The sequence below is a fragment of the Oncorhynchus gorbuscha genome, linkage group LG25, assembly GCF_021184085.1.
Source record: "Oncorhynchus gorbuscha isolate QuinsamMale2020 ecotype Even-year linkage group LG25, OgorEven_v1.0, whole genome shotgun sequence".
Lineage (NCBI taxonomy): Eukaryota > Metazoa > Chordata > Actinopteri > Salmoniformes > Salmonidae > Oncorhynchus > Oncorhynchus gorbuscha.
This window is the reverse complement of record NC_060197.1, coordinates 23449294-23475355: the sequence shown is the minus strand read 5'-3', so window position 1 is coordinate 23475355 and position 26062 is coordinate 23449294. Positions and strand designations below refer to the sequence as shown.

The window sequence follows — 26062 nt, the reverse complement described above, 5'->3', positions numbered from 1 at the left end:
TGTAACATCTCATCGGCCCCTAGTAATTTGAGTGTCCCCGCTTTTCATTTAGTATGTTACGTTTTGTCTGTGAGACTCGGCTGCCTAATAACATCAGGAAGGGATTGAACTTTTGTCCCAATTGTGGCCTTCTGTGTAACCGTTATAAAAGTTGACTTTTCACCTGGACTTGGACTGGAAATGTCAGAAACCTGTACTGCAATATAGGTCATTGTAGCAAGTGCCACATGTGCCATTGTAGCCTACTGCTATTCCCGATTTAGGCTAGCCTATTTGTTTTGACTTATTTTCAAATGGTTTCTGGAAGAACTACTGTATCTAGTATCCATAATTCATATTATTTGCCTCTTAACACATTATTTTACAGGCATTAGTCTGTTAGAACCACGTTAGTCTGCTGAGGGGAGAAAAACTCATAATAATGTCTGGAGCGGAACATATGGAATGGCATCAAACACCTGGAAACACTGTTTGACGTATTTGATACCATTCCACTGATTCCACTCCAGCCATTACCATAAGCCTGTAAGGTACCACTAACCTCCTGTGGTTAGAACTAATCACAACTTTACCCAGTTAGGTCACTCCCATAGAATTCTATGGTCACTCCCACTAAGGCCAACTATGAATCGTTGACGTATGCGTTGTGCTAAATTTCCTGGGACCGAGGTTAGTGAATAAATGGTCTTGTGTCGTCCCCCAGTGGCCTCCCCAAAAAACAGGCATATTCTAGATATCAAGTGAAGGACTCAAACACTTTTGCTAGTCTGGTTTTTAATTGAAACAAAGGAATAAACATTATATACAGAAATTGCAATCACAAAACCAGATACACAAAATAAAAACCACTCACTGTCTTGCGCCTTACAATAACAGATCAGTTGGCTATAACAGCTCTTTTTTAGAATCTAAAGGTCATGCAACCCATTACTATATTTAAAAGCATAATGTTCTATTCACATCGCACATCATACAGTTACTGTACGCCACACTGTTGTGAGCTCAAATGTGAGAAACATCTGAGCGATGGCCGAGACTTCAAACCCCATTGACCTGTCTGTCTGTCTGTCTGTCTGTCTGTCTGTCTGTCTGTCTGTCTGTCTGTCTGTCTGTCTGTCTGTCTGTCTGTCTGTCTGTCTGTCTGTCTGTCTGTCTGTCTGTCTGTCTGTCTGTCTGTCTGTCTGTCTGTCTGTCTGTCTGTCTGTCTGTCTGTCTGTCTGTCTGTCTGTCTGTCTGTCTGTCTGTCTGTCTGTCTGTTTGTCTGTCTGTCTGTCTGTCTGTGTGAGAGAAACGTCTGAGTGATGGCCGAGACGTCTAACCACATGTACAATGTTCACAGTAAACAATACTGGGGCAATAATTATTAATCGTATTAATTGACAGCTAACCTTAGGAGGTCAGGGTTATTCACCCAATGTCAACAGTGCATTATTCCTCCCAACACACACGCACAGTCCGCACACACACACACACAACAACACAACACACCTTCCCTTCATGAACCTCCTCGCTGAAGGGTTAGTCTCTGGTTTCTTCAATTTCCTCTTTCTCTGTTCCTATGTCTGATTCCAGTTCCTCCCTCTGTGCAGAAAGGGTTGATGGGAAGTTGGGTTCTAGTTCTAAATTACATTCTGGTTCTTGAACCTCCATCTGTGTTCCAGGTTCCAGGGCTAATGGATGGATAGGTTCAGGCTCAGTCTGTGGTTCCACGGTTCCTTCAAGGGTTGGTTGAGGGTCTTGTTCTTGTTCTAGATTAGGTTCTAGTTCTGGTTCTTCTGGTTCCTCTCTCTGTGACACCCGATGATCCCCCAGAAGAAAATAGACCTGATGACGATGATGACGTTATTAAATACTCTACAGTATGTGTGTGATTTCTGTGTTATTTGGCATGAGGCACAGGCTTCAACAAACATTACATAATATTTTTCAATTTCTTTGTTTTCAATTGACTGTTTTATAAGGCAATGTTTCCTTATGCATAGACATACTCATTTTATAAAACTTTCGAAAGAAAGATATACCTTTTGTGGCCCTAGTTCTGTCCCTTGTTGTGGCCCTTGCTGGTATGGACCCTGCTGTGTTGTGGGGCCCCAGGCCTTAGCTGTCCCCTGGTAGGCCTTCCACAGTCGTCCATACAGCAGGTCCTGCTTGATCTTAGTGTAGAGCTTAGAGGGGTCAAAACCCTGGAGCTGGAGGGGAGGGGGTGAGGGAAGGGGGGTTGATGGGGTGGCTCCTCTGTGACCTCCTGGATGGTATAGAGAGAGGGGGGGGGGGGGGTGGGGCAAGAGAGACTAGGTCATATACATGTTGTTTTGAAAATAATTGGTAAGTAATGTTTCAGTTGTCCTTTTATCCTATTCTATCATGTGTAAACACTATTCAAAATAATTGGTCCTGTTGTCCGGACCTCTGGCAGTCTCTTTGGGGGTGCCACAGGATTCAATTCTCAGACCGACTCTTTTCTCTGTATACATCAATGATGTCGCTCTTGCGGCTGGTGATTCTCTGATCCACCTCTACGCAGACAACACCATTCTATATACCTCTGGCCCTTCATTGGACACTGTGCTAACTAACCTCCAGACGAGCTTCAATGCCATACAACACTCCTTCCGTGGCCTCCAACTGCTCTTAAATGCAAGTAAAACTAAATGCATGCTCTTCAACCGTTCGCTGCCCGCACCTGCCCGCCCGTCCAGCATCACTACTCTGGACAGTTCTGACTTATAATATGTGGACAACTACAAATACCTAGGTGTCTAGTTAGACTGTAAACTCTCCTTCCAGACTCACATTAAGCATCTCCAATCCAAAATTAAATCTAGAATTGGCTACCTATTTCGCAACAAAGCATCCTTCACTCATGCTGCCAAACATACCCTTGTAAAACTGACTATCCTACTGATCCTTGACTTCGGTGATGTCATTTACAAAATAGCCTCCAACACTCTACTCAACAAATTGGATGCAGTCTATCACAGTGCCATCCGTTTTGTCAACAAAGCCCCATATACTACCCACCACTGTGACCTGTATGCGCTCGTTGGCTGGCCCTCGCTTCATATTCGTCGCCAAACCCACTGGCTCCAGGTCATCTATAAGTCTTTGCTAGGTAAAGCCCCGCCTTATCTCAGCTCACTGGTCACCATAGCAGCACCCACCCGTAGCACGCACTCCAGCAGGTATATTTCACTGGTCACCCCCAAAGCCAATTCCTACTTTGGCTGACATTCCTTCCAGTTCTCTGCTGCCAATGACTGGAACGAATTGCAAAAATCACTGAAGCTGGAGACTCATATCTCCCTCACTAACTTTAAGCATCAGCTATCAGAGCAGCTTACAGATCATTGCACCTGTACATAGCCCATCTGTAAATAGCCCATCTAACTACCTCATCCCCATATTGTTATTTATTTTATATATATATATATATATTTTTTTTCTCCTTTGCACCAAAGTATCTCTACTTGCACTTTCATCTTCTGCACATCTATCACTCCAGTGTTTAATTGCTAAATTGTAATTATTTCGCCACTACGGCCTAATCTTACTTCATTTGCACACACTGTATATAGACTTTTCTATTGTGTTATTGACTGTACGTTTGTTTATTTAAGTTGTAACTCTGTGTTGTTGTTTGTGTCACACTGCTTTGCTTTATCTTAGCCAGGTTGCTGTTGTAAATGAGAACTTGTTCTCAACTGGCCTACCTGGTTAAATAAAGGTGAAATAAAAATAGAATAAAAAATAAAAAGTGTGGGAAACATATGAGCGATGGCCGAGACATCAAACCGCATTTACCAGTGTGTATTTGTGTGTGTGTGTGTGAGAGAGAGAGAAACGGCAGAGCGATGACCGAGACGTCTAACCACATGTACGTCATTCACAGTGAACAACAGGAAACCATGGCGATAACCGTGGTGACGGTGCCCTGTGGGTTTTCATGGTAACGTAGGTTGCTATAGTTACAGGGGTCACTCTAGCCATAGATAGAGGACATGCTTTATCTCTATGACTCTAGAAAGGCTTGTGATTAGGGAGCCTACATTAGATGAAATTAGGCCAATGTATTTTGGCAATGGTCCAAGGTAGCCTACTTTCAGTTACATCAATGGCGTTACAATTGCCTTGCGATACTTCATTTATTTTCCATTTTGTCAAAAAGGTATGTAGGGGATGTTGAGCTGGAAGAATAGCTGACAGAATAACTTTACCTCCGAGTCTGTGTGCTGGTCTGTCAGATAAGTCTCCACCTTGAACACTCTCCTCCTGGAAAAAAAAATATATATAACAGCAGATATCTGAGGTCTGATGACTTTTGGTGTTATAGTCAGTGCTACTGGAAACTTTTCTGAGAGAAAAGGCCCGTCTTTCCATGTGAGAGAAATAAAAGCGAAAAATAAGACAGAGGGGAAGATAAAGCAAATGAGAGAGTGAGATGGAGATTTTTTTTAAAGGAAAAGAGAGAGATGGATTGCGAGAGAGAGTTATAATGATAAAGATACACAAAGAAGAGAGAGATACAGAGATTAATGATATTGATAGACATATATATATATATAATATTGAGTTGCCGCCCCCTTTTGCCCTCAGAACAGCCCTGATTCGTTGAGGCATGGACTCTACAAGGTGTCGAAAGCGTTCCACAGGAATGCTGGCCCATGCAGACTCCAATGCTTCCCACAGTTGTGTCAAGTTGGCAGGATGTCTTTTGGGTGGTGGACCATTCTTGATACACACAGGAAACTGTTGAGTGTGAAAAACCTGCAGGGTTGCAGTTCTTGACGCACTCAAACCTGTGCGCCTGGCACTTACTACCATTCCCCATTCAAAGGCACTTCAAGCAATAAGGGATCATAGCTTTCACCTGGATTCACCTGGTCACTCTGTGTCATGAAAATAGCATGTTTTTAACCTAATGTTTTGTACACTCCGTGTATATATTTATATACCAATCAAAAGTTTGGTCACACCTACTCATATAAGGGTTTTTCTTTATTTGTACTATTTGCTACATTATGGAAAAATAATGAAGACATCAAAACGATGAAATAGCACATATGCAATCATAAAGTAACCAAAAAAGTATTAAGTAAATCAAAATATATTTATATTTTATATTCTTAAAAGTAGCCACACTTTGCATTGATGACAGCTTTGCACTCTCTTGGCATTCTCTCAACCAGCTTCACCTGGAATACTTTTCCAACAGCCTTGAAGGAGTTCCCACATCTGCTGAGCACTTTTTGGCTGCTTTTCCTTCACTCTGCAGTCCAACTCATCCCAAACCCTCTCAATTGGGTGGAGGTCAGATGATTGTGGAGGCCAGGTCATCTGATGCAGCGCTTCATCACTCTCCTTCTTAGTCAAATAGCCCTTACACAGCCTAGAGGTGTGCAGAGGAACCTCTGGGTCTTCATTTTCCTGTGGCGGTCCTCATGAGAGCCAGTTTCATCATAGCGCTTGATGGTTTTTGCAACTGCATTTAAACTTTCAAAGTTCTTGAAATGTTCAGTATTGACTGACATTCATGTCTTAAAGTAATGATGGACTGTTGTTTCTCATTGCTTATTTGAGCTGTCCCTGCCATAATATGGACTTGGTATTTTACCAAATAGGGCTATCTTCTGTATACCAACCCTACCTTGTCACAACAGAAATGATAGACTCAAACGCATTAAGGAAAGAAATTCCACAAATTACCTTTTAAAAAGGCACACCTGGAATGAGTAGGTGTGTCCAAACTTTTGAGAGAGAGAGAGAGAGAGAGAGAGAGAGAGAGAGAGAGAGAGAGAGAGAGAGAGAGAGAGAGAGAGAGAGAGAGAGAGAGAGAGAGAGAGAGAGAGAGAGAGAGAGAGAGAGAGAGAGAGAGAGAGAGAGAGAGAGGGTTTGGTTGACGAGTAGGTACCTGCGGCAGCAGTGTCTGCAGCAATACTTCAAGCAGTAGTAGAGAGAGATTGCGATACTGAGGAGACAGATGGTAGGTCCCATTACTAGCAGAGCCCACTGCTCCACTTGTCTCTCCTCTAGTAAACCCTGTGGGCCTTCTGACACCTGGGCCTCCTCTGTGAGTAGACCATAGATAGACACACATTTAAACATGCTCACATAAATTCACACAAAATTGTGCATACAAGCACTACCTAACCCAAGTGGGTTGTATTGGCAAGGTTGAACTTGTGTTTTGGTGAATGTTGTGAAATAACATAATTGTAATGTTTTTTTATGGATAGTTGTGATCAATAAAGAACAAGAACAGAAAATGAAAGAGGGGAAATACCAGGATGTGTGGGGATAGGAGAGAGAGAAACAGAGAGAGACAGACAAACAAGATAAAGGTACCTGTGCTTTCATTAATCTTGGTATTTGTACACTGCTCCAGCCCTCCAGAGGGAAAGGTCATGAATTTACAGCAGAACTGACTCTCCTCCAACACAGTGCTACCTCTCAGCCTGAGCGTGTAATGGCCGCTGGAGGCGTTACCCTGGATCTCCACAGTATCGTTGTACTCCGGGACCACGTAGGTACCTTAATGGCAAAATAGTACATTATTGATATATATTATATTATATATCTAAGTGTGTTATTCTTGTGGCATTTTGTGTTATGCAAATTCTGCGTTTCTTCAGTTTGTAAACTGGGACCAATAATCAATAGTCAAAGTAAAAGCGAGTAATATGTATTATTATGTATTACGTATTAATATGTATTATTATATTAAGTACCAAACACGGGGTGGAAGATGCCCAGTTTCAATCTGGTGGTGGTGTGGTTCGAACTGCTGGTCATCTCCCAGTTGATCTGAGAAACAATGTCTTTGTCCCCCATGAGACGACAGGTGATAGATAGGTGATCTCCATGCCATTTGTGAGATACAGAAATCCCACTGTCTGTCATGCCTGTGGGAAGTAAGAAAGAAGACGTTGTTGCGGCAAGTTGTGTAGGTGCTAGTAAAAACTAGCAGTGAAACTTCCAGTGAAATAATGCTGAAACCATGTTTTTGTGGATCATACACTAAAGACACAAGAACACGTATTCAGACAGTGGTGTAAAGTACTTAGGTAAAAAAGTACTGCTTAAGTAGTTTTTTTGAGGTATCTGTACTTTACTATTTATATTTTTGACAACTTTTACCTTTACTCCACTATTTTCCCCAAAATACACTTGAGTATACAAAACATTAAGAACACCTTCCTAATATTGAAAGCGTTCCACAGGGATGCTGGCCCATGTTGATTCCAATGCTTTCCATGGTTGTGTCAAGTTGGCTGGATGTCCTTTGGGTGGTGGACCGTTCTTGATACACGCGGGAAACTGTTGAACTGCAGTGTTGCAGTTGTTGACACAAACCTGTGTGCCTGGCACCTACTACCATATCCTGTTCAAAGGCACTTCGATCTTTAGTCTTGCCCATTCACCCTCTGAATGGCACACATACACAATCCATGTCTCAATTGACTCACGGCTTAAAAATCCTTCTTTAACCTGTCTCTTCCCCTTCATCAACACTGATTTGAAGTGGATTTAACAAGTGCCATAAATAAGGGATCATAGCTTTCACCTGGATTTGTCTGGCCAGTCTACAGTATGTCATGTAAAGAGTATGTATCCATAATGTTTTGTACACTCAGTGTATGTACTTTTTTACTCCCATACATTTTCCTTGGCACCCAAAAGTACTTGTTTACATTCCAGATGCTCAGGCAGGGCCGCAATATGGCTCAATTCACGCATCTATCAGGTTAACACGTTGTTATTTTCATAACGCCTCTGATCTGGCGGACTCGATAAACACAAATGCTGCGTTTGTAAATGATGTCTGAGTGTTGGTGTGTGTGTAAATAAAATACAACATTTAAAGAAAAGTGTGCCACCTGGTTAGCATAATATAAGGAATTTGATGTATAGCATTTACTTTTACTTTGTACTTTTACTCAATTATGACAATTGAGTACTTTCTCCACCTCTGTACTTAACTGCATTTAAAACGAGATACTTTTACTCAAGTAGTATTGTATTGGGTGACTTTCATTTTTACTTGAGTCATTTTCTATTAAGGTGTCTTTACTTTTACTCAAGTATGACAATTGTGAGTACTTTTTCCACAACTGCATTCAGACATGCACGCACACACACGCACAAACACAACGGTCAAAACCTGCAACGTACTTTTCTTTTTGTCGAAACCTTGCACTTTTTAAAAATCAGTTGAATGTGTATTACCCTATATTCAACTGTTAAAATAGGTTTTAGTACTGGATAACCATAACAATGCAATGTAATGAAACCTTGGTTTTTGAAGACCACAGCAGAAATATGTATATATATATCTTTATTACATGCTCAATTATTATGTTAATTCAGTTTTTGCTAAACTAAAACTTGAATCTTGTTCTCGACGAGTTAGTCTAACCAACCTGTCTGTATCAGCATGAGGACCAGAAGAGTGCCGACACAGCGTTTTCTCATATCCGACTCTGTCATCTGTCGCAATGTTCAGCCTTCTCCTTTCCTCTTCACTTGTTGTCTTTTTGTTGTGTTTTCCAGTTCAGTTTCATTCGTTGTTTTTTATTTTTACCTCTGTCCTTTTTTCCACTCCACCATACTTACTCTAATTTGTTCATGCCTTGTTTCTCTGAGTGTATCTCTGTCTTCACAACAATTTCTTGTCTCTGACTCACAACTCTCAACTTCCTCTTTCCGAACACTTCCGGCCTTAGCACCTTTCATATGATTTCACTGTATGTATCTCTGTATCTCCCTCCCTCGCTCTCTCTCTCTCTCTCTCTCTCTCTCTCTCTCTCTCTCTCTCTCTCTCTCTCTCTCTCACTCACTCACTCACTCACTCACTCACTCACTCACTCACTCACTCACTCACTCACTCACTCACTCACTCACTCACTCACTCACTCACTCACTCACTCACTCACTCACTCACTCACTCACTCACTCGAAAGGAAGAGGAAGAGGAAGTGAACAGAGTCACGATACAGCTTCTGACATGTTCACGGGTTACTTCGGTTTTCCCATTCTGCTTTCATTTGAACTACACAGACACACACACTGACTCAATGAAGCCTGAAACACAGACATTATAGAACCGTGAGGTTGGTGTGGCTGAATAGACAGTACCCTAAAGAAACCAGAAACCAATAACATATCCCATCACTAATATTAGGATGCAGCTTTGGATCTCTTGATGTGGTTTGGACAGCAGTCATAAGGCCTAATCTGTCAAAAAAGCCTAATCTGTCATAAGGCCTAATCTGTCGTAAGGCCTAATCAGTTTTAAGGCCTAATCTGTCATAATGCCTAATCTGTCATAAAGCCTAATCTGTCATAAGGCCTAATCTGTCATAAGGCCTAATCTGGAATCTTTCCTGCTGTTCATGGTCATTTCAATTGTGACACATACAGGGCCAGTTCCAAGCATAAACATCATTTTGTGGGGGGGGGGGGGGGGGGACTCAGTCGGGGTCTCAACTTTCTATTGAGAGTAAGAACATTAGAATACACCAGGTACAATTTTGAAATTGGGTTGTGCATCAGCAGTTTTTCTCTTGTTATGTCAGTCACTGACAGTCACTCAATAAAACATGTCAGCTAATCATTTTTAGATTATGACCTCAAAGAAATAAGAGGACAAAACTCATTTTATCTTCTATTGCCCTTTCTACCGCGATATACACTTGCTCTTATTCCAGAAAGCACACCAGATATATATAAAATGTGGCTCAGTGATGAGGAGAAGTTGAAATGTTTTTTTTTGGTCCATTGTGTATTTACGTTTGCGGAATATTTACATAAAGCCTGGAATAAAAGAAAAAGGGCTTCCTATAATTAAATAGTAAAAATATGTATCTCCTTTCTGGTAAATGGTGTGTGTATATAGATGGTGTGTGGGCTTGTCCACCATATGAATCTTCTCTTTGTGTCAGAAGGGGCACAAGTGACTTCTGTCAAAAACACTTATTTTCTTTTGTCTTTATTTATTTAATTTGTATTTATTTGTCTGTTTATGGTATGTATGTATGTATGTATGTATGTATGTATGTATGTATGTATGTATGTATGTATGTATGTATGTATGTATGTATGTATGTATGTATGTATGTATGTATGTATGTATGTATGTATGTATGTATGTATGTATGTATGTATGTATGTATGTATGTATGTATGTATGTATACTACCATTCAAAAGTTTGGGGTCACTTAGAAATGTCCTTGTTATTAGAAGAACATTTTAAAAATCGAACTTTAAAATAATATCAAATAGATCAGAAATACAGACATTGTTAATGTTGTAATGTTGTAAATGACTATTGTAGCTGGAAACGGCAGATTTGTTGATGGAGTATCTACATAGGCGTAGAGGCCCATTATCAGCAACCATCACTCCTGTGTTCCAATGGCATGTTGTGTTAGCTAATCCAAGTTTATCATTTTAAATGGCTAATTGATTATTAGAAAAACCTTTTGCAATTATGTTAGCACAGCTGAAAATTGTTGTTCTGATTAAAGAAGCAATACAACTGGCCTTCTTTAGACTAGTTGAGTATCTGGTGCATCAGCATTTGTGGGTTCAATTGCAGGCTCAAAATGGCCAGAAACAAATATATTTTTCTGAAACTCATCAGTCTATTCTTGTTATGAGAAATGAAGGCTATTCCATGCGAGAAATTGCCAAGAAACTGAAGATCTTGTACAACGCTGTGTACTACTCCCTTCACAGAACTATAACCAGAATAGAAAGAGGAGTGGGAGGCCCCGGTGCACAACTGCGAAAGAGGACAAGTACATTAGAGTGTCTAGTTTGAGAAACAGATGCCTCCGCAAAACACCAGTCTCAACGTCAACAGTGAAGAGGCGATTCCCAGATGCTGGCCTTCTAGGTAGAATTGCAAAGAAAAAGCCATATCTCAGACTGGCCAATAAAAAATAAAAAATTAAGATGGGCAAAAGAACACAGACACTGGACAGAGGAAGATAGGAAAAGGTGTTATGGACAGACAAATATAAGTTTGAGGTGTTCGGATCACAAAGAAGAACATTCATGAGCCGCAGAAAAAATGGAAACATGCTGGACGCCATCTGTCAAGCATGGTGGAGACAATGTGATGGTCTGGGGGTGCTTTGGTGGTGGTAAAGTGGGAGATTTGTACAGGGTGAAAGGGATCTTGAAGAAGGAAGGCTATCGCTCCATTTTGCAACGCCATGCCATACCCTGTCGACGGCGCTTAATTGGAGACAATTTCCTCCTACAAACAGGACAATGACCCAAAGAACAGCTCCAAACTATGCAATAACTATTTCGGGAAGAAACAGACAGCTGGCGTTCTGTCTATAATGGAGTGGCCAGCACAGGGTTGAGCTGTGCTGCCACTCCATTATGGGAGAAGCTTGACTGTATGGTACGTAAGAAGTGCCCATCAAGCCAATCCAACTTGTGGGAGGTGCTTCAGGAAGCATGGGGTGAAATCTATTTATGTATTTAATTTTCTTCACTCTTTATGTGATGTGCAATGCAGAGAACGGCGGAATAATTATTATCATTTAATTACCGTAGTGAATTATTGCAATGTTTGTTAATGCGGCAATTAATCCCATAAGGGATAGGTTGCCAATGGTCAATTTGACACAAAAATAAAAGTTCATTAATTCTTTCAAATTTTATTCGGTAGCTAGTCTAGCCAGCTTTCTAAACTTTTAGTAATCACGGTTGAATACCGACCGGGGCACATACCCAGGTGCCCTGATGACCAGGGCACCCATTGACATTTTTGTGGCATAAGTCATTACAAATTTGCAGGAAATAAGTGGTGGAGATAGAAAATGTATCTCCACACCATAGCGAAATGGATAGAATTGCATGAAATGTTTTTATAAAATTGCAACATTTTCTCTCCGCCTCATTTTTTGATCTCAATATCAAATAATTCATGGGTAACAATTAAGTACCTTATGTGATTGTTTTCAATTAAAATGCCACAAAAACAAAAATAGCGTCTTGGCAAAGAGCCATTTCTCAAGCAAGAATTCTTAGAATGGTCTGAGTTGGGAGGGGGGAAATTTAAATGAGCTGATATTGGCAGAGAGGTTCGGAACTCTCTTTCTTAGTGGTCTATTACAGGACACACCAGTGAGTATAAATGAGTCAACAGTTGAGTCGTCTACTTCATGAAATTACAGCCTGATGCGCTGGCATCTGTGAATTCAACTTCAATTGCACTGCTTCCGTGTGTCCTGCAGCAGTGGAGGGAACTTGTACAGACACATGCCACAGTCCTAGTTAGGCTACTGAAATGTTGCAGTCTGGCTTTGATTTTTAAAGCTTGTCAATGAATAACCAAAAAACTAAACCTGCGTCAAAACACCATCTAACGGAGAAACATGTAGGGCTATATTAAAGTCATATTTGAGCAGTGGCCTAGGCTGGGCTACTCAACTACAATGCATTTTGAGTGCAACATACATCAATACTGCGTTCACCTGCATCGGTGATCCATGCAGCGCAACAACAACAAAAAACACGTTGAAAGTTTAAGAGGTTAAGTGTTACAACAACACACGGCTTCGTCTTTGTTATTTGGAGTTATTAAATACTTTTTGATTAGGGCTGCAGCATATAATGCACATCTGCGAGCAGCAAAGGCTGGACACATTATTTATCTCTTATTTTGTTTTAATATGTTAACATGCTAAACTTTGGCATCCTATGTACATACGTGTACATTATGGAGGGCCATATTTTTTTCTGATAAAACAATGGCCAGATTGGGTCGCAGTCGCAAGTTATTATTTTTTAAACAAGTAGGCTGTGTCTGGCCCATCGAATTCATTGTGTTTTTTGTTCAATATGGTCTATGCCCTGATTTAGTTTGACACCCTTGTAGCTACCTATTTATTTAGCAAGCTAAAAACACGGAGCCTAGCATTAGCAAGCTGCTGGGAGGATGTCATGTCATTGGAGGACGGACTTTTTTTTTTTACCCTCATATCATTTTTTCGGTGGCTACAGCTAGAGGTGCAGGTCTCATTTAGTTAGCTAGCAAGAAATGTGAATCACTTTGCTAGTTAGCTAGTCCCCCTTCAGTTGTCAAAACGTGGGTTGGGAAAAGCATGCATTCGCAGGCAAGCTGCAAGAAGGACACGCAGGCTACCATCCTCCATTGTTTATCAGTGCAATTTCAACGTCCAACTAGCTGGAAAAGTTTCAGAGGGTTTATCTAATGTCCCCTCGTTAGATTTGAGCTCATCTCACTCTGGCTAGCATTAGTTGTTGACCTTGTTGTTGTTGATGTGCATAGGCACATTGAGGGAGAGATAGTCTACCTTTTCATGGTTGTTTGATCAATATGACTCTGAAGTACCCAAATGTAAGATGACTCCCGTGGTATTAACATATTAGCAGAAATCCATTCAGGTGGATTTTGGCGAATGCGTTGTAATGATCTAAAGTCGCGCTGTTGCTACTGCCTGTAAACACACAGTCCAGTTCAAAGTGAATGGTGGCAGGCCAGTGTGGCAAATCGCTTATTTACATATAGGCTTGCTGTAGCTCTGATTTTCTATGGCGCACCGGTCTGCGTAGACTCCTGTCCTGAACAAGACTGATGTTTTTATTAGGTTTTATTTACTGCAGTGTCTACTACTTGACCAAACGCACGGCCACTTTCCCACTCCATATTGCTATGCCTTACATTCTATGAATTTGTGAAAACTTTAAAATAACCATGTCTAAGTGCTTGCTTGTCTGAAAATGTAACAATAATATATTTTAAAAGTAACATTCTTCCTGGGGATGTATATGAACAGATTTGAATAATATTTCATATTCCACTTAACGTTAACACACCATGATGTCACCATGGTGTGTGCCTGTTTGTGTTCTCCCACCAGGCTCTTCTATTAAATACTAACCACATGGAAATGTCAAACACGAACATCACAGCTCTCACCACCAGAGAGCATACTGAGCTGCACCATCACCACCAGCAGCAGCATGCATGCAGTATGTTTCCTCCATAGAGATAGATAGAGGACTCATCTATGTATCTGTGACAGCATTGGCAGCGCCATTGAGACAATCTCCCTATTGAATTAGTCAACTTTCTTCTACACGGTTGGCTGATCCCTCGTGATGTCCCGGGTGGACATGACTCCAACAGGGTCACCAGGAGGGATCAGCCAATGAAATTGGAAGTCTCACACAGTTGACTATATTAAAATGGTGGAAGCACTCAATGCCGCTGTCCATGCCCATATAGCCTTTTGGCCACTAGAGGACTCTATCACTCTTTATGGTTTCACCACACCAGACCTGAGACCAAATTGTATTTGTAATCTTTGAAATATGTTTAGCTTTTGCTCTATTCTTCTTGGAGTGACAGATGGAAGGGGTTTGTAGTTTTGGGATATTTTATTGGTTCCATTAAGCCAGGCAAGTTTAGTCAAACACAGATACATTTATTTGAAATTATTTAGAATAGTATTTGAACCCTGATTTTCGCCACAAACTCACATGGAGGAGTATTTTTAGTTCTGCACAGTACACTGCAGATAGATGCTAGATATAGATGTAGCCTTCCTACACACTGGAAGCCATGTAGGTCATGTAGGTCCTGGTCAAAAGTAGTGCACTGTATAGGGCATAGGGTGCCATTTGGGACGTAGCCCCAGTGGCTTTGACCTTCATCTCCTGATGACTCTTTGTCTTCTTATGTTCTGTAGATTGATCAGAGCTGTGTGTGTGTGTGTGTGTGTGTGTGTGTGTGTGTGTGTGTGTGTGTGTGTGTGTGTGTGTGTGTGTGTGTGTGTGTGTGTGTGTGTGTGTGTGTGTGTGTGTGTGTGTGTGCATACGTGGGATTCATCAGTCCATTACAGACAGAGGGGAGCTTCTGTGTGCCGCTGCCCACCGTTGTCCTCCAGGAGCAGAGCAGCTAATCAGATTGCAGGGCCGGGAAGCAGAAGCCAATCAGATTGCAGGGCTGGCATGTCAAGGTTATGTAACAATGGGGTGTAATTTTGAGCTGAGTGCTGTGCTGTCTGCAGTGGAAAAGGTGCTGGAACCTGTTCTAGAGCGCCGTCAAAGTTCTATCTAGAAGCTAAAAGGTTCTTCAGCTGTCCACTTTAAGGAACCCTTTTTGGTTCCAGGTAGAACTATTTTGCGTTCCATGTTCCATGCAATCCTTTCCATTGAGGGTTCTACATGGAACCAAAAAGCGTTCTACCTGAAACCTTTTGGAATCCTTTTTTCTAAGAGTGTAGGATTGCTGTCCTAGAATCAGTTTTGCCTCTTAAATCATAGTGAATTAGAGGGGGGACCTGATCTTATACCAGACACCTAGTAAATACAGACTCAGGTCTCTGGGAAACTGTCTCTGCACAACTAGACAACCTACTGATAGATCTGCATCTGAAAGGCCCTTAGGAATGTGTGCCCATAAATAGGTCACCAATACACAGCCAAACCCAATGCTTCTACGCTTTCTCTTTTTTATCATCTTATTGTTGCTCTGAGTATTCCCAAACTCTATAGCAGATTTTGGAAACACAAAACACAAGAATATAAAGAAGGATTATTAAAACCACTGCTTTTAATCAGGGCAAGGTGTCTGGCAACATGACTGAATACAAACAGTGCAGCTATTCCCTCCGTAAGGCTATCAAACAAGCTAAGCGTCAGTACAGAGACAAAGTGGAATCTCAATTCAATGGCTCAGACACAAGAGGCATGTGGCAGGGTCTACAGTCAATCACGGACTACAAGATGAAATCCAGCCCAGTCACGAACCAGGATGTCTTGCTCCCAGGCAGACTAAATAACTTTTTTGCCCGCTTTGAGGACAATACAGTGCCACTGACACGGCCTGCAACGGAAACATGCAGTCTCTCCTTCACTGCAGCCGAGGTGATTAAGACATTTAAACGTGTTAACCCTCGCAAGGCTGCAGGCCCAGACGGCATCCCCAGCCGCGCCCTCCGAGCATGCGCAGACCAGCTGGCCGGTGTGTTTACGGACATATTCAATCAATCCCTATACCAGTCTGCTGTTCCCACATGCTTCAAGAGGGCCACCATTGTTCCTGTTCCCAAGAAAGCTAAGGTAACTGAGCTAAACGACTACCGCCCCGTAGCACTCACTTCCGTCATCATGAAGTGCTTTGAGAGACTAGTCAAGGACCATATCACCTCCACCCTACCTGACACCCTAGACCCACTCCAATTTGCTTACCGCCCAAATAGGTCCACAGACGATGCAATCTCAACCACACTGCACACTGCCCTAACCCACCTGGACAAGAGGAATACCTATGTGAGAATGCTGTTCATCGACTACAGCTCGGCATTCAACACCATAGTACCCTCCAAGCTCGTCATCAAGCTCGAGACCCTGGGTCTCGACCCCGCCCTGTGCAACTGGGTACTGGACTTCCTGACGGGCCGCCCCCAGGTGGTGAGGGTAGGCAACAACATCTCCTCCCCGCTGATCCTCAACACGGGGGCCCCACAAGGGTGCGTTCTGAGCCCTCTCCTGTACTCCCTGTTCACCCACGACTGCGTGGCCACGCACGCTCCAACTCAATCATCAAGTTTGCGGACGACACAACAGTGGTAGGCTTGATTACCAACAACGACGAGACGGCCTACAGGGAGGAGGTGAGGGCCCTTGGAGTGTGGTGTCAGGAAAATAACCTCACACTCAACGTCAACAAAACTAAGGAGATGATTGTGGACTTCAGGAAACAGCAGAGGGAACACCCCCTATCCACATCGATGGAACAGTAGTGGAGAGGGTAGCTAGTTTTAAGTTCCTCGGCATACACATCACAGACAAACTGAATTGGTCCACTCACACTGACAGCGTCGTGAAGAAGGCGCAGCAGCGCCTATTCAACCTCAGGAGGCTGAAGAAATTCGGCTTGTCACCAAAAGCACTCACAAACTTCTACAGATGCACAATCGAGAGCATCCTGGCGGGCTGTATCACCGCCTGGTACGGCAACTGCTCCGCCTCAACCGTAAGGCTCTCCAGAGGGTAGTGAGGACTGCACAACGCATCACCGGGGCAAACTACCTGCCCTCCAGGACACCTACACCACCCGTTGTTACAGGAAGGCCATAAAGATCATCAAGGACATCAACCACCCGAACCACTGCCTGTTCACCCCGCTATCATCCAGAAGGCGAGGTCAGTACAGGTGCATCAAAGCTGGGACCGAGAGACTGAAAAACAGCTTCTATCTCAAGGCCATCAGACTGTTAAATAGCCACCACTAACATTGAGTGGCTGCTGCCAACACACTGTCATTGACACTGACCCAACTCCAGCCATTTTAATAATGGGAATTGATGGGAAATGATGTAAATATATCACTAGCCACTTTAAACAATGCTACCTTATATAATGTTACTTACCCTACATTATTCATCTCATATACATATGTATATACTGTACTCTACAACATCGACTGCATCCTTATGTAACACATGTATCACTAGCCACTTTAACTATGCCACTTTGTTTACTTTGTCTACATACTCATCTCATATGTATATACTGTACTCGATACCATCTACTGTATGCTGCTCTGTACCATCACTCATTCATATATCCTTATGTACATGTTCCTTATCCCCTTACACTGTGTATAAGACAGTAGTTTTGGAATTGTTAGTTAGATTACTTGTTGGTTATCACTGCATTGTCGGAACTAGAAGCACAAGCATTTCGCTACACTCGCATTAACATCTGCTAACCATGTGTATGTGACAAATAAAATTTGATTTGATTTGATTTGATTTAAAAGCAGAACCATATTCACACTGACTATTCATAATAAACACTCACGCTAATCATAAACAACCTAATCGTATACGTCCTACCCCCCTTTTAACCCTTTCACCTACACTACATGACCAAATGTATGTGGACACCTGCTCATCGAACATCTCATTCCAAAATTATGGGCATTAATATGGAGTTGGTACCCCTTTTTTGCTATAACAGCCCCCAATCTTCTGGGAAAGCCTTCCACTATTGGAACATTGCTGCGAGGACTTTCATTCAGCTAGAAGAGCATTAGTGAGGTCAGGCACTGATGTTGGGCGATTAGGCCTGGCTCGCAGTCGGCGTTTCAATTCATCCCAAAGGTGTTCAATGGGGTTGTCAGGGCTCTGTGCAGGCCAGTCAAGTTCTACCTCACTGATCTTGGCAAACCATTTCTGTATGGACCTCGCTTTGTGCACAGGGGCATTGTCATGCTGAAACAGGAAGTGCCTTCCCCAAACTGTTGCCACAAAGTTGTCATTGTATGCTGTAGCATTAAAATGTCCCTTCACTGAAACTAAGGGGCCTAGTCCGAACCACAAAAAACAGCCCCAGACCATTATTCCTCCACCACCGAACTTTACAGTTGGCACTATGCATTGGGGCAGGTAGCGTTCTCCTGGCATCCACCAAACTCAGGTTCATCTGCCGGACTGCCAGATGGTGAAGTATGATTCATCACGCCAGAGAACGCGTTTCCACTGCTCCAGAGTCCAATGGCGGCGAGCTTTATATTATTCCTGCCGATGCTTGGCATTGCGCATGGTGATCTTAGGCTTGTGTGTGGCTGCTCGGCCATGAAAACCCATTTCATGAAGCTCCCGGTGAACAATTATTGCACTGACGTTGCTTCAAGAGGCAGTTAGGAACTCGGTAGTGAGTGCTGCAACATAGGACAGAAGATGTTCACGCACTATGCGCTTCAGTACCTGGCTGTCCTGTTCTGTGAGCTTGTGTGACCTACGACTTCACGGCTAAGCCGTTGTTGCTCCTAAATGTTTACACGTCACAATAACATCACTTACAGTTGACCGGGAAATTTAATGAACTGACTTGGAAAGGCATCCTATGACGATGTCACAAGGAAAGTCATTGAACTCTTCAGCAAGGCCATTCTACTGCCAATTTTTGTCTATGGAGGTTGCATGGCTGTGTGCTTGATTTTATATACCTGTCAGCAATGGGTGTGGCTGAAATAGCCAAATCCACTCATTTGAAGGGGTGTCCACATACACTATATATACAAAAGTATCTATCTAATAGCTGTAAGCTTCTCTAATGTTAAACATGTAAAGTGTGGTGTATGCAAGGCAGCTCTCTTGGTCCTCTAATCTTTTCTGTTTTTACCAATGACTTGCCACTGGCATTAAATAAAGTATGTGTGTCCATATACAGTTGAAGTCGGAAGTTTACATACACATAGGATGGTGTCATTAAAACTCATTTTTAAACCACTCCATAAATGTCTTGTTAACAAACTATAGTTTTGGCATCTACTTTGTGCATGACACAAGTCATTTTTCAAACAATTGTTTATAAACAGATTATTTCACTTATAATTCACTGTATCACAATTCCTGTGCCTTTAAACAGCTTGGAAAATTCCAGAAAATGATGTCATGGCTTTAGAAGCTTTTGATAGGCAAATTTACATAATTTGATTCAATTGGAGGTGTAACTGTGGATCTTTCCGTCGATCCTAAGTAGTCCCTGTTGCTGAAAAACATCCCCACAGAATTATGCTGCTGCTACCACCATGCTTCACCGTAGGAATGGTGCCAAGTTTCCTCTAGATGTAATGCTTGGAATTCAGGCCAAAGAGTTCAATCTTGGTTTCATCAGACCAGAGAATCTTGTTTGTAATGGTCTGAGAGTCCTTTATGTGCCTTTTGGCAAACTCCAAGTGGGCTGTCATGTGCCTTTTACTGCGGAGTGGCTTCCGTCTGGGCACTCTACAATAAAGGCCTGCTTGGTGGAGTGCTGCAGAGATTGTTGTCCTATCTCCACAGAGGAACTCTGGAGCTCTGTCAGAGTGACCATCGGGTTCTTGGTCAACTCCCTGACCAAGGCCCTTCTCCACCGATTGCTCAGTTTGGCCTGGCAGCCAGCTCTAGGAAGAGTCTTGTTTGTTCCAAATGTCTTCCATTTAAGAATGATGGAGGCCACTGTGTCCTTTGGGACCTTCAATGCTGCAGAAATGTTTTGGTACTCTTCCCCCTGATCTGTGCCTCAACACAATTCTGTCTCACACCTCTATGGACAATTCTGTCGACCTCATAGCTTGGTTTTTGCTCTGACATGCACTGCCAACTGTGGGACCTTATATAGTGTCGTGTCTGTGACTGATTAAATTATGTGACAAGCTATTTTATCAAACCGATTACCTGACGTTTGATTGATTACATGTTTGAATTAAACCATGCAACAATTAACTCGTTAGTAACCTGAGGCACCATGGAAGAGTGTTCATAGATCGGCTGTCTTCCGAATAAACTCTTAAAGATCTGAAGATCTGTTATATCAATAGCAGTCAATTATTAATTGTCACCTTATTCAGTCTCATCTGAACGTCGTAAAAGTATTGGTTATCTTCACGAACCCTGGCTAGCAAGTTGAATCAGCAATACAACATTTTCTAAAAATGGTATTTCCTGAATACCTAATTAATCACACAGAATTACATATACACAGGATGGATCATACATTGATTACTAATCATGTCATAAAATAAAAAGTCCCTAGCGGACGAAACCGATATGACGGCTGGTTACACAAAGAAAGGGTGTTGGGTTTGAATGGTAGAGTGGGAAGAATGAGGTACAAAGGAGATTGGTACCCTATCGGACCTTGAAAAGCTTTGCTAATGTAAATACAGAATCTTATGCATTCTAATAACCGCCAATTCGGAAAAGGAAAATGCAAGATATATATTTAACCTGAGCTGCGCTTTGATAGATGGGTCGAAGATGGAAGACTGGTTTGCCCAGCAGAGATCGTCCTTGTACTTTGTAGAATCTGTCTGGTCGTAGTGTTGTATGGCGGATATGTTGTAGTACCATATCTTCTCAGGAGATTGTCTGTCCTTTCCTAGGCCACGTACGTTTACAGCTGCTGCTGATAACTCGACGTCTAGGAAAGTTCAAAGTTCATACCAAGTTGCCATACTCAGCTCGTGCCTTATTCTGGCTGGTCTAGTCGAAATTCACCATTCCAGCGTGGTGATCGTCACCTCCATGTTGAAATTAGCCCTTTTAAACATATGGACACCAGTCCTTACGTCAACGGGAACTAAATGTTAATTTTGTTAGGTTGTAGTTGAAATTAGCCTTTTTAAATGCATGGAAACCAGTCTTCATGTCATCGGGAACTAAGGTTTGACTCCTGTCAACAGGCTTTTGCAGTGGGGGAGAGAAGGGCGTGTTTCATAGTTCTCAACCAAGGTCTGTTCACTTGGGCGTGGCCACTGAGTGAGCATAGTTTACTTTATGAAAACAATTCTCTCAAATAGAAGTTAAAATTACATTTAATCTTTTCACAAATAGTTTCATATTTAAACATTTAAATTGCACAATTCCAAGTGAATCTGATAACTAGAATGTGTAGACTTTCCAAGAAACAATTTATGTTGTCCTATCATCAGATATAATGTCCTAGACACCAACTGATCTGATATCATATTCTTTAAGTACCAACTGGTTGGATTACAGAAATATTATTATTTTCCCCAACCTTTTTATGTTACCATACTCTATCTATGTTAACAAAGGGCTTTCCAAGAGTCCATTCTGTAGAGTGGAGAGAAAAGGGGGAAAGGTATTTATGGGGGTCATAAACCTCCCCCAACAAGGCAACGTCATGACAATAGACAGGTGTGTGCCTTTCAAAATCATGTCTAATTAATTGAATTTACCACAGGTGGACTCCATTCTAGTTGTAGAAACATCTCAAGGATGATCAATGGAAACAAGATGCACCAGAGCTCTATTTCGAGTCTCATAGCAAAGGTTGTGAATACTTATGTATATAAGGTATTTCTGTTTTTTAAAAACCTGTCTTTGCCTTGTCATTATGGAGTATTGTGTGTAGGTTGATGAGGGGGGAAAACAATGTAATCCATTTTAAAATAAGGCTGTAGCGTAACAAAATGTGGAAAAAGGGAAGGGGTCTGAATACTTTCTGAATACACTTTTTATATTCTGGACTCTGACATTGCTCGTTCTAATATTTCTATATTTCTTAATTCCTTTTTTGGATTTTTCTGTATTGTTGTGTATTGTTAGGTATTAATGGACTGTTCTCCAGGAACATAAGCATTTTGCTTAACATCTTAAAATGATTTAGAATTGTATTTTATTTGTTCAATAATATGCATGCCAGTCCCTCTTGGCTAAGAGTTGGGGAAAGACTGACTGCATCACTTCTTGTGGTTTGCATAGTCAACATAAACACAGCACTGACACACACTTACCCCAACAGACATGCCACCAGGGGTCTTTTCACAGTCCCCAAGCCCAGAACAAATTCAAGGAAATGTTCAGCATTTTACAGAGCCAAGATTGCATGGAACTCCTTTCTATCTCATATAGCTCAAGTGAACAGCAAACCTGGTTTCAAAAACAAATGGCACGATGGCTCTCCCCCACGTGACCTACTTGTTGTGTGCATGTACCGACATGGATCTGTAACTGATAGGTGCAAACACACACTACATGTTCATGTTTTTAAATGTATGTAAATTGTAAACTCTTTTTTTTCCTGTAATGTCTTTCTTTGTTATGTGTCGGACCCCAGTAAGACTAGCTGTCGCCATTGGCGTCGGCCAATGGGGATCCTAATCAAATAAAATCAATCACATACACACATAAGCACGCAAGACAAGGGTAAAGCCCTAAATCTTATTCTCCTTATTGTATAATAATTCCCCTTCTAAACACTTTGATCTGTTCTAGGTGACTTCCCTTGGAGTACATATATTCATCTCACTTCTATTATTACTACTTAGTGTTGATGATCACCCAAAATGTTCCAGGTTCTATTTAATCCTCCCTCTCCCTGTCTGGTTCCCTCTCCCACTTCCTCTTCTCTCTGTCTACGTCCCTTCCTCCTTCCTTCCATCTCTCTCGTATCTCCATCTCTGTCCCACCCTCTATCCCCCCCTCCCCCCATCTGTCCATCCTGGTTCTATCCTCCGGTCTGGGAGGGAATATTATGCTTGAAGAGACTTCAGTTTCAGCGTCATGACACACGCACGCACACACATTCAGCTTCACGACTGTGGGGAAGAGTCCTCTGCAGTGCTGTACAAACACACATGGTTCTCACATTGAAGTAGTGGAGCAGTGATACACTCACACACAGGCACTTAGTAACGCATGCATACACGCACATAGTCATGCTGGCACACATGCACACACGCTACACTGTGACCTCAGTTGGCACAGCATGACCATGTGTATTATAAACTATCTTGTTGCAGGAACTTATATATGTGTTTATTTAGTTTTGATGTTATCGCTAAGATTACAAAGAAGGACCAGACAGACACAGATTGGGATATATACATTGTATACCTGCAGGTCTTAGGAAGTAATTAGCCGCTAATATCTAATACATAGATATTCTATATAGATATGTCACCACTTAGTAAAGACTATGTAGGTTGGTGTAATCCCTTGTCCCTCCCTATATGTTCTATCTGCCTCGCCTACAGTCTGCTCATAATGATTAAAGAGATATATGTGTGTGTGTGTGTGTGTGTATCGGGGGATGAGGAGAGGGGAGGCTCGATGCGCTGCGGGGCCGTTTGTTACATCAGCCTGTAGTCCTACAGTATCCTCCATCCCATCCTCCTTTTCCGCTCCTCTTCTCTGATGCTGAGCCATGAGCTTGGCATGAATGCCCAGGGGCTCAGAGAGACACTGCCAGCTGGGATAACTGTGCCAGCATGCCTCGTGCACACACATACACCACAAACTACATGCACGCGCACACACACAACTCCCCTCCCACAGTTGCCCCAACTCTGTCCAATCAGAATTCCACTCCTCCCCCACAGTGCAATTGGGTGGGGGTGTATAGGAGCGGGGGCGTAGAGGGGGAGGGAGAGGAGGAGAGGAAAATTCCACTGGGTTATTGTCTGGTCCACTGGCATTATATACACACACAGTGGCATTCAACCTTGGGGTGTCAGTGCCATGGTGGGATTATTGTGCGTTCGATGCCATCCGGTGTTTGCAGCAGCTAGAGGGCTGTAAATTCACGTGACACATTACTCACTCGGTGTGTACGGCTGTGTGTGTGTGTGTGTCTTTGCATACACACGATGTGTTACTGTCTGTGCAGAGCAGGGCTTCAATATGGCCCTGGATGGAAAAATACAACGTGTATGATACATGAATTGGATCTAAATGAAATGTCATATTGTTGGTAGACCATTTCAACGAGTTATTGACTATGGTTACGAGGTATTCATACTATATCCTAAATTGATCTGCAAAATCTAAATAATAATGATCAGAGTGTGTGTGTGTGTGTGTGTGTGTGTGTGTGTGTGTGTGTGTGTGTGTGTGTGTGTGTGTGTGTGTGTGTGTGTGTGTGTGTGTGTGTGTGTGTGTGCATAAACACCATATCCTGCTACTATTTATAAACCCTATATGCGCTACAGTTTAATGCATGGAAAGAAGCACGTCATATGAGACAATATCCTGATAATGGATATATACAGCGGCATAGAACAACACTCATCCCCTTGCAGAGCATTCGTGGTCATACTTGTGTCCGTCTGTGTTGAGTCCCTACCCACAGTGCATGTGACTACTGTGTACCTACAGTACATTATACATAAATGAACGTTATCTGTAGCCTATAGGATATCTCGTACACAAAATGCAGCTCAAAGTGAAAACTGTTGTTGTTTAACTGTACGTGTGTGGATGTGTTTAACTATGAAGTCTACCAGAAGTCCCCACAAGAAAAGTAAATAAACAGACATTTGACCATCTGGGGTCAAATGCTATTTCTGGGGAGTTTAGGGTTAAGGTTAGAATTAGGTTTGGGGTAAGGACCTTAGGGTTAGGATTAAGGTTAGGTTTTGGGGTAAGGGTTAAGGTTAGGGGTTCGGGGAAATAGGATTTTGAATGGGACTGAATTGTGTGTCCCCAGAAGGTTAGTTATACAAGACTGCGTGTGTGTGTGTGTGTGTGTGTGTTAACAGTACATGTTACTGGACCTGCCACCTTGTAAAGTGATGAGATCGTCACCTAAGATATTCATTGAGTGTAATTCTGTAAGAGTAACCGTCTGTGTGGTGTTGCTATGGCCAGGGGTTAGAACACTGTACAGTAGGTAGACTGGTTGCTATGTATCTTGAAGAAAGACACGTCTATGCTAAATCAATAAAAAAAAATATGAATAAAAGAGCAAGGTAGCTTGAAGACTCAAAAGGAGTATTCTTCTAAAGCGTTCTAAAATAACACTCCACTAAATCAATTGGAAAAGATGTACAACTCTTCCCTGTCTTAACCACCCCTGGTCAACCACGTTCCCCCTCTGTAGGGCCCCAAATTGTCATTGATTCTCTTCCCAGTCTGAGTGCAGCTCTGAGTCTATCTATGTGTGTGTGTGTGTGTGTGTGTGTGTGTGTGTGTGTGTGTGTGTGTGTGTGTGTGTGTGTGTGTGTGTGTGTGTGTGTGTGTGTGTGTGTGTGTGTGTGTGTGTGTGTGTGTGTGTGTGTGTGTGTGTGTGTGTGTGTGTGTGTGTGTGTGTGTGTTTGTTTGTGCCTATCAGTGTCTCCTGTGTGGTCTGGCCCAATTAAAACCTCAAAAGGAATACTGAATGGCCATTGCTAATTGCAGGCAGAAAACAACACACCCAACCCAACAAATATCAACCCCTCCACCCCTTCCATACACATACCAAATGGATCCATTTGTCCATCTGTCTGTCCCCAGTGTGAGTGTTAGCCGCACCCTGGTAGAGGTGGTTGGGTTTAGGTTCAGGGTTGTGGGAGGGTGCTGTCTATCTGTCTCTCCCAGTGAGGGGGCCACCATGTGGGGTCAGCTGGCACTGGTGGATCATCCCCGTCTAACCCCACCTGTCAAACATGGACACCATTTGTTGCTACCAGAAATAAACCCAAGTGGTGTTTATCCCCAACCGTTAATAAAAGCCTCTCTCTTTCTGTTTCCTGTTCTCTGTTCCTATTTGTTGCCCAAAATTAACCATAGGGCT

At 42.4% G+C, this 26062-nt stretch overlaps 1 protein-coding gene across 2 annotated transcripts; it reads right to left on the bottom strand.

Moving 5' to 3' along the window:
- Positions 1–1662: 1662 nt before the first annotated feature.
- si:ch211-196f2.6 (immunoglobulin domain-containing protein) lies at positions 1663–8804 on the bottom strand. 2 transcript variants are annotated; one of them, XM_046328989.1, is made up of 7 exons: positions 8418–8804; positions 6726–6899; positions 6343–6528; positions 5909–6065; positions 4215–4269; positions 2022–2245; positions 1663–1797 (listed from the first exon to the last, which is right to left on the bottom strand). In XM_046328989.1, the coding sequence occupies exons 1-6, from the start codon at positions 8482–8484 to the stop codon at positions 2033–2035; spliced, it is 852 nt and encodes a 283-aa protein (XP_046184945.1). In that variant the 5' UTR covers positions 8485–8804; the 3' UTR covers positions 1663–1797; positions 2022–2032. The 2 variants fall into 2 exon arrangements, with proteins under 2 accessions (XP_046184945.1, XP_046184944.1); XM_046328988.1 differs by having other exon boundaries at positions 1682–1824; positions 8418–8803.
- Positions 8805–26062: the final 17258 nt, after the last annotated feature.